This window comes from Urocampus carinirostris, chromosome 16 (genome assembly GCF_059441175.1).
Source record: "Urocampus carinirostris isolate Australia breed hairy pipefish chromosome 16, RoL_Ucar_1.0, whole genome shotgun sequence".
Taxonomy (NCBI): domain Eukaryota; kingdom Metazoa; phylum Chordata; class Actinopteri; order Syngnathiformes; family Syngnathidae; genus Urocampus; species Urocampus carinirostris.
This window is the reverse complement of record NC_142364.1, coordinates 10,729,679-10,740,633: the sequence shown is the minus strand read 5'-3', so window position 1 is coordinate 10,740,633 and position 10,955 is coordinate 10,729,679. Positions and strand designations below refer to the sequence as shown.

At 42.4% G+C, this 10,955-nt stretch overlaps 1 protein-coding gene across 1 annotated transcript; it reads left to right on the top strand.

Moving 5' to 3' along the window:
• Nucleotides 1-837: 837 nt before the first annotated feature.
• On the top strand, nt 838-8,580 carry gtf3c4 (general transcription factor IIIC, polypeptide 4). Its single transcript, XM_088319907.1, has 6 exons — nt 838-1,145; nt 3,003-3,648; nt 4,693-5,657; nt 6,898-6,989; nt 7,067-7,155; nt 8,400-8,580. The coding sequence occupies exons 1-6, from the start codon at nt 846-848 to the stop codon at nt 8,465-8,467; spliced, it is 2,160 nt and encodes a 719-aa protein (XP_088176033.1). The 5' UTR covers nt 838-845; the 3' UTR covers nt 8,468-8,580.
• Nucleotides 8,581-10,955: the final 2,375 nt, after the last annotated feature.

The following is a 10,955-nucleotide window of genomic DNA, read 5'->3' as shown; positions in this document are numbered from 1 at the left end:
TGGAAACTTATGTTGGCCTGGAGGGGGATGGGCGCCAACAGTCTGTACTTGCCCATGACACACCACAGGAAATGGTGACCCTACAACCCGTGTGGTTAAGGGATCCAACCAACCAACCAAAAGTACATGTAAAACAAATGGTCATCCTGGAAGGGGGATTACATCACGTGCGGTCCTTTCTCAAGGTTTCTTCATTTCTTCATGGACAATTCATCGCATCCACTACACAGCATTATCTCCAGACAGAAGAGCAGTTTCAGCGACAGACTGCTATCAGTCTTGTACTACGGACAGACTGAAGAGATCTTTTCTTCCTCATGCCATGAGGCTCTTTAACTCTACCCGGAAGAGTAAAAGCCCATATTAAACCACACCCCCTACATTGCATATTACCGAATTTTATTGCAATATGTATTCTGTGTAGCACTATTTAGATATTCTATATAACACGCTACAGTGGGCATTTGCACGTCACATTAGGTATTTGTATATTGTATTCTTTTTGCTTTAATATTGTATTGTTCTCAGCTCAGGGATGCTGCTGGAAATGTGAATTTCCCTGCGGGGATGAATAAAGTATCTATATATCTATCTATCTATCTATTTTCCTCATGTTGAAGTTTTTGAGTTTGTCCTTGCCCTCATGTAAGTTTTAGATCAGGGGATGGTGTCATAATAGTCTGCATTTGCATTAATCTGTGGTCTGTGCAGCCCTTTAAGACTACTTTTGAGCTATATAAAAAAAATGACTTGACTAAAATAAAATAGTAACAGACAACACGAACAAAAGGGAGGACACCCGGAAGTGACGTACCATGCAACGTCACTTCCCCCAAACAAAAAATATGGCGCCTCCCGGGGAGCCATCATGTCTCACGGATCCTCAGCCCTCAAAACAAGCCGGCGACATGCAGGACGGTTCCGCTACGCGAGACGAACCGGTTCTAAGGGAGCCGGCAATACCGCTGGCGTCACCACCCAGCGGTACACGGCCGCTGGCCTGGTCGCAGGACCACCGGCTGGCGGTGTGCACCGCCCGCTCGCTAGCGGTGATTGAGCTGCTGTGCGACCTGCAAAGTGGCGAACAGGGGCTCTGCTTGCACAGGACGTCTGTCCCAGTCCCCAGCAAGACGTTTCAAATTCGGGTAAACATTCACTATACAATAATTTTTTAAACCCTAGATTATTTTCGAAGTTTTTTTACAAACATGTGTGACGTCATATGTGAGGTGAAGCATCAGTACACATGGTAAAAGCCTGTTCTTAATTGAGTGACAGCCCACTTCGGTTCATAAATACAAATAATATTGAAAATAAAGTCATTTAAGATAATTTTAAAACATTTTACCAGATTTTGAAGTGAGAACTTCAAAGACAAGCATTCTGGCGGCATGTTTTACTTCCGCTTTTGCTCTCGGCACGCACCTTCAACAATGACGTCACGCAAATACAGATAAATAAGTACATGAAATATTTAGAGTTTGTCTTTTTTCTTTTTTACTATCAAAGTTCTATTGCACTTTTGCGTGGTATCAACTTAAATAAGACAAACATAATGTGCCCCACAAAGTTGTATGGATTTATGTACTTTATTTGTAAAAACCGACATGTTTTTTTTTGGCTTTCAGCCCCACCTGTATTGAGGATTTTGGCTTGATAATAGAGTTTTACGGGGCAGCAAGGCAGCGCACTGTTCTGAGGTTTTGACATCGAACCTCCTGTGTGAAGTTTGCATGTTCTCCCCGTGCTTGCGTTGGTTTCCTCCGGGCACTCAATTTTTCTCCCACATTCCAAAAACATGCATGCCAGGTTAATTGGCCGCTCCAAATTGTCCCTAGGTGTGAATGAGCGAGCGAGTTGCCTGTCTCTGTGTGCCCTGTGACTGGCTGGCAACCGGTTCAGGGTGTACCCTGCCCACTGCCCGAAGATAGCTGGGATGGGCTCCAGCACCCCCGCGACCCTACTGAGGACAAGCGGTGCAGATAATGGATGGATGGATGAATAGGGTTTCATATCATTTTAGGCTTTCCATTTAGGGTTTAGAATTAGGGACTAGGTGTGATTTCAGGGTTTTGAAGCATTTTTAGGGTTTTGAACAAGGGTTTGGGCTTGATATTAGGGTTTTAAATTTTAAAACTGGGGGTTTCTGTATGGTACTAAGGTTTAAAGCCTTTTCAAGGTTTCCAACTAGATTTTCGAATTAGGGGTTGAAAACTTTCTTAGGGTTTACAACTAGGGTTTGATGTTAGGATTATTTGCTTATATATTTAAATGTATTTCTTTCTTTTTTTTTTTTTACTTCTTTACAGGAAGTATCCATACTTCCATTCTTTGGCGCGCTTATCTTCAATATATTTTTGAAATACTGTATAATTGTTGCTTTATTTTTGCAGGTCAAAACATCCAAGTTGCTTTATTTGTGGAATTTAATATTTCATATTGCAGATAAAAAAAGGAGTACCTGGTAAAAGTAATTTTGACAGCAAACATAAAAGTCATAACAAAATTATGGTTTAAAGAAGAGCTCCCCACCGTAGAGCTGTGGGTTTGCACTGTGGAGGAATTACAGTGATTTCCACACTATAAGTTGCAGTTTTTAGTTAGGCCGGTAATGCGACAACTACTCCGGTGCAACTTAGATATGTTTTTTCCTTATTAATTATGCATTGTTTGGCTGTTGCGATTTATACTCCGGAGTGATTTATAGTCTGGAAAATATGGTATTCGTAATGGAGTGGACGACATGTTCAATAGGAATACAGGGGTTGACTATAGAAAAACTGAGTACAGCACTTCCGTACGATGAACACCGGGCTTTGTAAATGACTTAAACATGGTAGATGTTCCCCAACACTGCAATCTTTTCACCTTTGTTGAGTGTTAAAATAAAAAAAGAGGGGGAAAAGTGCAATACAAAGCAAATTCCCCCCCAAAAAAGAAAGAATTTGCTTCTTATTTTTTGCTAATTCATAGTCATTTAATTGTTGTGTGTCAATATTCAGGTGGGATCATCCAAAGCGCAACTCATGGCCATGAATACCCTGAGAAACCATGAGGACATCAACAAAAAGCAAGAATTTGCTCTGGACCGTGTGTTAAATCCTCCGGCGAGTGCACTCAAAGGGGTCAAATGCGCCTGTTGGTCACCACAAGGCTGCGACTCCAGCGGGCGCTGCTTGCTAGCTTGTCTTACATTGGACCACCGACTCACCGTCCTCGCTAGCCGAGGGCGCCGGGGGTGGGACATTTTGGCAGATCTCGGCGAAAAATACGGGGAAATGCTCCTGGAGGGGGTCTTCACCCAAAAAGAGCTCTCTGATGACGAGGAGTTGTATCGGCGCTACTGGATGCAGACACCGGTGACCATGGCGTGGTCAAGTGTGTACACAGTACAGCCAGACAGTGCCCTCGTGGTCTTCCTTGCTGTTTTGATGGAGAACGGCGAGATGGTTTTGTGGAAAGTGACGCTCCCCGCGGAGAAGGACGGCGATGTGGTTTTTCACAGTGTGCTTGAATCGGGAGTAAGCGATCCTAGCGATGTGACCTGGTGGGAGTACGAAAGCGGCAACCGGCGGATGAGCGGCCTCATCGTAGGTGCCCGCTCGGGCACGCTGAAAATCGTGCCGGTGAATTTAGAAGGAGTTAAAGGTAATTAGTAGTTCTTAAGCATGAAAAATGTGAGGAAATTGTACACAGTTTATGCATAAAATCGATACACTGTATTTACCACACTGCAAGTCGCACCATTTTATAAGGTGCAGCCCATAAAAAGTCTTTTGTGATACTTTTCATATATAAGGTGCACCAGATTATAAGGCGCTTGGAATTAAAACTACTGTAAGGGCTAGGTTAGCACACAGATATGAAAAGTGCTGTATTTGATTAATCAGTCAGAATATATCACTGATTACAATTGCATGATTTTGAATGTAACAAGAATTGTACCCAGATCACTGCATAGGGTGGGCCAGATTGCATCCACTCGCTCCCTAGGGGTGCAGACATCACTTAAAAAAGCATTAGTTCTTATGTCCTCAGAAAAAAAGTCAAGGTGCTAAACCGTTATCACTTGGCTGGGCCACAAGTATATTGTCAGACATCAAACTGGTCCGTAGTACAGCCGACTTGCAAAGTCTTTACGAAATAAACGAGATTTTGAATGGAATGACGATAGGGGCATTGTGGGAAATTATTCCGTTGATCTGAACTGAATGAAGGGAACGGCGTTCAGGGAAGTAGTTCGAGTCATCCTGAAAAATATAAATAAACGTACACCACACGTAATTATAATATTTGTAAATTACAATGTTTAGTTTAAGCTGAAAAAAGTGAAACAAGATTCTCACTACCATATCTGGTACTGTGACTAAAAAAATTATAATGAGAAAAGACCTAAATGCATTTTCATATATCGGCTGTATCCCTACAGGGTTAGTGGATGGGCACCGGCGCACAGGGCTTAATCCCCGTTGCATTCACAGTTGTGTAATTGTCATCAACCATTCATGTCCCTTGCGATTTAGTGGTAATTCCTGGCCTATTTGTTTTTTCTGGTACGCCTTATAGTCCGCTAAATTCGGTAAATTTCTTGGTTGCCTTGGCGCATGGAATATTTGCACAATTGTGGGGAGGAACTGTAGACTTACTGTGCCTAATTGAAAAAAATATATATTTTCGATAAAACCTCACTAGGTTACTCCACCCTGCGGCATCCAATCATCTTGTGGAAGGAGCGCGACGGTATAGCGGCGGAAAATATAAAGTGCAAGGCGTTGCTTCACCCTTTGGAGAAATGCCCCTGTAGCCTTATTGTGGCATCCCGAGCCGGGTATGTATTCTGGTGCCTCCTGCTGGTGGCGCCAACCGGACTCAACGTCTATACATCACACGTGGTTGGCGTCTACTCGCTTCCAGTTACAGCACTCGCGATAGGCCTAGGTGGCGCCGTTTATACCTGTGCTATGGACGGGTGGGTGAAAATCCTTACGCCCGTTTTCTCGGAACGCGCCGTCACCTTTAGCCAGGAGGAAATGGCCCGGCCCGAAGGATTAAGTGAACGGCGGTTGCATGGGTTGGCAGTGAGCCAAAACGAAGCGTACCTGGTGCTGGTGAGCACGTCTGCGCGAATCGAAGACTTCCATCCCGTCCTCAGGAGCTACCACCTTCATTTTGTGGCTTTGAAATCACCAGATTCAGCAGCCAAGCTTCTTCTAAGTCCCTCGGTAGAGAACCTTTACCAGCAGGCAGACCTCCTGGATTTGGTGAGGTGGGCTGTTGTAAAAAACAAAAACATCCCCCTGCCATTGGAAAAAGCCCTTGACCAGAAAATCCAGGAACAGGACTCGCCTTATTTGTGGCGCTTGAAGCTTTTTGTGCTTAGGTTCCTGCACCGTTCACTTCAGACACCGCTCACCGACCACCACTGGAAACCGCCAGCCGAGGAGGGAACAGAAGAGGGTGAGGTTTCAGCAGACTTGGCTCAAGACGATCCTGCAGAACAGTTTCAGGTGCAGATAAACGAATTAGAAGGTCGACTTGTGAGGGAAAACATGAAGAAGCTGCTCAGGGATGTGGACCTCAACAGCCAGAACACGGCCATGGCGTGTATTCCCGTCAGTGGTATGTCCAACTACCTCTCAGATGATAAGGAGCCAGAGGTAATGTGCTTATCTTCCTTGCTGTCCAAATTTCCTAAACGTTGTCCAAAAATGATCCATCTTTCTAATACTCCGAGACCAATGGAATAAATATGTACCAGAGTCCAAATCTATCCCCAGGTGGATAAGCAACTCCTAGCGTTCGTCTTGAAGTACCTTTGGTGGGGTCGGGAGTAGAGGGCAAAAACTTGTTGGAAAGATGTTAAAAATAGACAAAGTTCTGTTAAAAAAACGTCTTTTTGGGGGCTACATCTGGACCACATTAGATGGGTTGAACACAACTCAGTTTTCGACGTTAGTTTTGGACTAAACCATGTCTAAAACCGACCAGATTTAGCCCAATTGTCTTGTTCAGTACTTTGTGGGAACAGAACGATTGAAAAGACATCAAAAAGAAGCTACGGTTCTTCTGTATTCAACAGGTATCCTTTTGTGGCCTAAATGTACCACTTTAGACAGGCTACACACAACCCAATTTTAGACTTCTAGTTTTTGTTCACAGATGTCTAAAACGGACTTAATCCAGCCCAAGTCTAGAATTCATCTGGTGCTGGGTAGGATTTGTTCCAGCTGACTGGTCCTACCTCCCAGACATAAACTTTTCTGAATCATAAATGATTCTTAACTTGCTAGATTTTTGAACAGTCTGATTTACGCAACCCAACCAAGGAAATTAGTTTCTTAATGGATAATAAACCATTGTTGTGCTTTTTCCAAATAGATGTTTTTAGATTCTGTACTTTTTTGCCTAATTTCGTAAAGATCTTCATCATAGTCCCCAGAATGTAATAACCACCATCATTTTTTATAACTCCTTTGCATAAATTTGATTGATTTCTGACCAATCATAATTCATAAAGGCATTTCAGAAATGTTATATCCACTGGCATGTGCTACCACTATTGTAACTCATTTGCATAAATGTGAAAGGCCATCAATCAATTTTTGATAAGGATTTCAAGAATTAAATTTCCACTGGAATTAATTATATTTTGCATGACCCATATGCATGAATACATCTGGTCATAAATCAATCACAAATTATGAATAAATGTTATGAATTCCAAGAATGCATATAAGTGATGCCATAAATCATAATTTCATTGCTCTTGACAGGCTTTTGACAGGTGTAGGGTTATGAAATGATAACATTGGGGTCATAAAACTAAAATCAGCTGATTTGACCAGTTTTAACGAATACAAAGTTTTAAGTTAAACTCTTTAGTTCCTGATTGTTCAGGTCCAAACAGAGTGCTGCAGCTTGTGCGGGGAGTCGTTACCCTTCACGGACCCTAAACGGGCAGAATGCGCCAACGGGCACATGTGGCTCAGGTAAGACTGGTCCTGGGATCTGAATCTGATTTATGATGTCTCGGACTTAAGTGTTTCCTCATTTCGTCCCACCAAAGGTGTGCGCTGTCTTACCAGGCATGCCAGGGCTATAGCTTCAGACGCTGCCTCCTACAGGACAGTATCTGTAACAACCTGACACCTGAAGGTGAGTCGGCTTGGTCCTCGCCATTCTAAACTTAAGCTCAAAAGAAAAGTTGTAGACCTCCGGGATATGAATCCATTCTGAGGTGGGGCAAAGGTAAATTGACATATAGAAGAGGGTAGAAACCTACCTAATGCCTTCCAGCTCTCGGTATTTAAAAAATCGTTTTGTTTCAATGGTCATCATTTTGTTTCTCTATTTTGCATCACTGCATGTCTTCTTAATCTTTACAATCATCCCAATAATCAATTGTTTGCGGCCATGCAATTTAAGGAGTGTAGCAATAAGTGTGCCCTCTTCATATTTCTTGATAATCACGGGTTTAGTTTCTATTGTTCTTCAATTTTTGAATCCTCTTTCAGCATCGTTGCAAGTTTTGCGAGCCATAGTTAAACAAATACCTTTTTTTTTTTTTTACACGAAAAAGGTATTGTGGGAGGTAGTTCAGCCAGTGGCAGATGTTGGCATTTTTATGACGCTGTGACAAACCAATAACAGACTGGTATTTGATATGATGTCGACCAATAACAGATAGGCATCTGAGAGACCTAGCTTGTTTGAAATTTTAGGCACACAAGATCATTTGTTGATGTCGTATAACGGGAGAAAATGGTGTAAAGAGGAGCGGAAAAAACATCGTATTTTACACCGTAGTGTAAAAACTTTACAAGGCGAGGACGATGTATCCCGGGGCTCCACTGTAGTTTGGTAATATTGCATCGTTAACATTTCAGCTTTTTGAGGGGGGACTTATTGGTTTCGACTGGGGATCGAAATGGGGGTCATTACCCTTTTTTGTGTTTCTCCTCTGCAAATAGGTTTAATTTTTTGACGCAGCTGCAGGACCCTTCATGTTATATGAACAGGGCTTTCAATGAGTTATTGAGTCCATTGTGGGATCAAAGTGGTGGTCATCAACTTTTGGGGTTATTTTTTTTTCTCCATAAGAGACGGGTCGGTTTTTCGGCATGGCTGCAGGGGACATGGTCTTCTTGACATCTTGGGGTCCTTCATTAGGCCCATCATGGGATCAGAGTAGGGGTCATCAACTTCTGTGTGTTGTTTTTCCACAAGAGACAGGTCGGTTTCTGCTAAAAATAATCCAGCTAATGTGCAAAACTTTGGTTTTTGCCTAAGAGAGAGAGAGTAAAACCTCAGATTTTGTCAAAAAAGGTCATAAACCTGTCCAGATAGGCCATAAATATCAGCTGTTATGTATTGTTAAGAACTTGTTTTTTTTCCACCAGCCCCCCAGTGGATGACGAAGATCCTGCAACCAACCTCCTGTACATTCTGTGACTCGCCGATGATCTAAACCTCGACCGCAACGGTGGAATCGGCAATTTTTTAAATATTTTTTTGCAACGGCGTCTTAATTAGATGTTTATATTTATATCTCGAAACGGGAAATAAAAGTCTTTGAAGATGCGCTTGCATTTCTTTCAATTACCCATTTAATGAGCAAAAATGTGGACCCGAACTTTACTTTTTTTATGGAGGAATAAAAAAAAATCCCAGGCACGGCGTTCGCACAAAGAAGTTTGAATTGTGGTTATATCCGGAAGCTTTCATTATTCCGTACAGCCATAAATAAGTACCACCACACACACATATTTCCCAATCTTTGGTTTAGTTTTATTGCAAGTAAGTGGAACTTACTTCCTGCCAGACCTATTTTAGTCATTTTTTCTTTTCTTTTTTTGGAAGTACAAATAATACTGTCTGAATAAAACATAGCGTTAGCGTACCTACTTTAATTGGCGGCATAAACCAATTTCCATGCTTTTTTTTCATGGGGTTGGGGGGGGGCACTCAGTCATTCTCTCAGATGAGGACTAATGTAAACGCGAAAGGGAAGAAACGGCGCCGCAGCCGAGATGAGCGCAAAGAAAGTAAAAAAAAGTGCGCTTAAAAAATGCGGCGGTGCCGGCGTCCCGCGGGAACGGAGGCCGAGCAATGAGATTCCGGCGTAATGAGGGACGCCACGCGCCCACAGATGGGATTCAACTTCTAATTAATCAGGTCCAGAATGGAGGGGGGGCGGAATTTTTGCTAACGGGGCCACCCTAGCCCATGTTGGAGAACAAATCTGAGGACTTCTCGGTGCCATGTTCTTCATTGTGGGATCAAAATAGGGTCATCAACTTTTTTCTTCTTCCGAGGGCGTTGTTGCAAGACCCTACAAGTTAAGGAAGAGGGTCTTTCAAGGACTGATTGAGTCCATTGTGGGATCAAAGTGGGGTCATCAACTTCTTTATTTGTTTTTTTTAAAGGAAGTGGTTGCAAGATTCTCATGTTAGGGAACCGGGTTTTACAGGACTTCTGTATGGCATTGGGTCCATAGTAAGATCAAATTAGGGTCATAAAGACCCCACGTGTTAGGGAACAGGGTCTTTCAAGGACTTATTCACTCCATAGTGGAAAGTGGAGTCATCAACTGTTAGTGGTTGCAAGACCCCCATTTTAGGGAACGGTGTTTTACAGGATTTCTTGGGGGCATGTTCTCGATTGGGTCCATGGTAAAATCAAATTAGGGTCATAAACCTTTTTCTTCTTTTTATAAGGGCGTGGTTGCAAGACCCCACATGTTAGGGAACAGGGTCATTCAAGTACTTATTGAATCCATAGTGGAAAGTGGAGTCATCAACTATTAGTGGTTGCAAGACCCCCATTTTAGGGAACGGGGTTTTACAGGATTTCTTGGGGGCATGTTCTCGATGGGTTCATGGTAAGATCAAAGTGGGGTCATCTACTTTTGTAGGTTTTTCTTTTGTTCAAGATGGTTGTAAGACTACCCCCGCGCCCCCAAGTTTGGGAACAGGGTGTTACAGGACTTCGTGGTGGCATGTTCTCTATTGGGTCCATGGTAAGATCAAAGTGGGGTCATCAACTTTTTCTTCCCAAGGGTGTGATTGCAAGACGCCCATGTTAGAGAACTGTGTCTTCAAGGACTAATTGGGCCATTTGTGGATCAGAGTGGGGGTCATCAACTTTTGAGGCTTTGTTTTCCACAAGAGACAGGTTGTTTTTTTGGTTTGGGGGTAGGTTCAACCCCAGGATAGGATTACGGGCTTTTGAAGACTTATCAGGTCCATCTTGAAATCAAAGTAAATGTCATCAACTTTTTGGCTGAATGTCTTTTTGTGTTTTTTCCTACAACAGACAGATTGGTTTCTTGGCAGGGTTAGGATTAGTAAAATAATGATTTATGACAGTGGTTATTACATTCCTGGAATTCTTAACATTCCTGAAATTCTTTTGGAAATCATGATTGATGTATGATTTGATCATGCAAAATAGTTCCCGAAATTGTGATTTATGGCTGTGGATAGTCTTTAAATAGTGATGAAATTAGTCAACAAAGTAAAGAATTCTCTAGAGATGTAAAGCTCTAAAAATGTACAATGGTATATGACCCCTCGTGATGCACTTTTCTTCCAATCGTGCCAGAGGACAGAAGATTTGGTTTTACATCCCTAAATGTAGCAAGTCATAAATAATTTATAAAATAATTCCAGGAATTTTTTGGGTGGCTGATCTTGACAAGTTTATGACCCTTTTGACAAAAGTTGAATTGTTATATTCTTCTATTATTCAATGTGTCGTACAGCCTTGGCAACATTGACGGTCCCCATTTGAAGTGGAGACCACGCCCTTCAGATTACTTAGCAGCCAATCAAGAGCCAGCCACCATCAGAGCAACAACCAAACTTCCGGATTCAACCTTGGATGAAATGTATGCAATGTCTTAAATTATTTTGTTTATTGCCACTTCAAAAAAAATGTCCAAGCGCAATGAACAT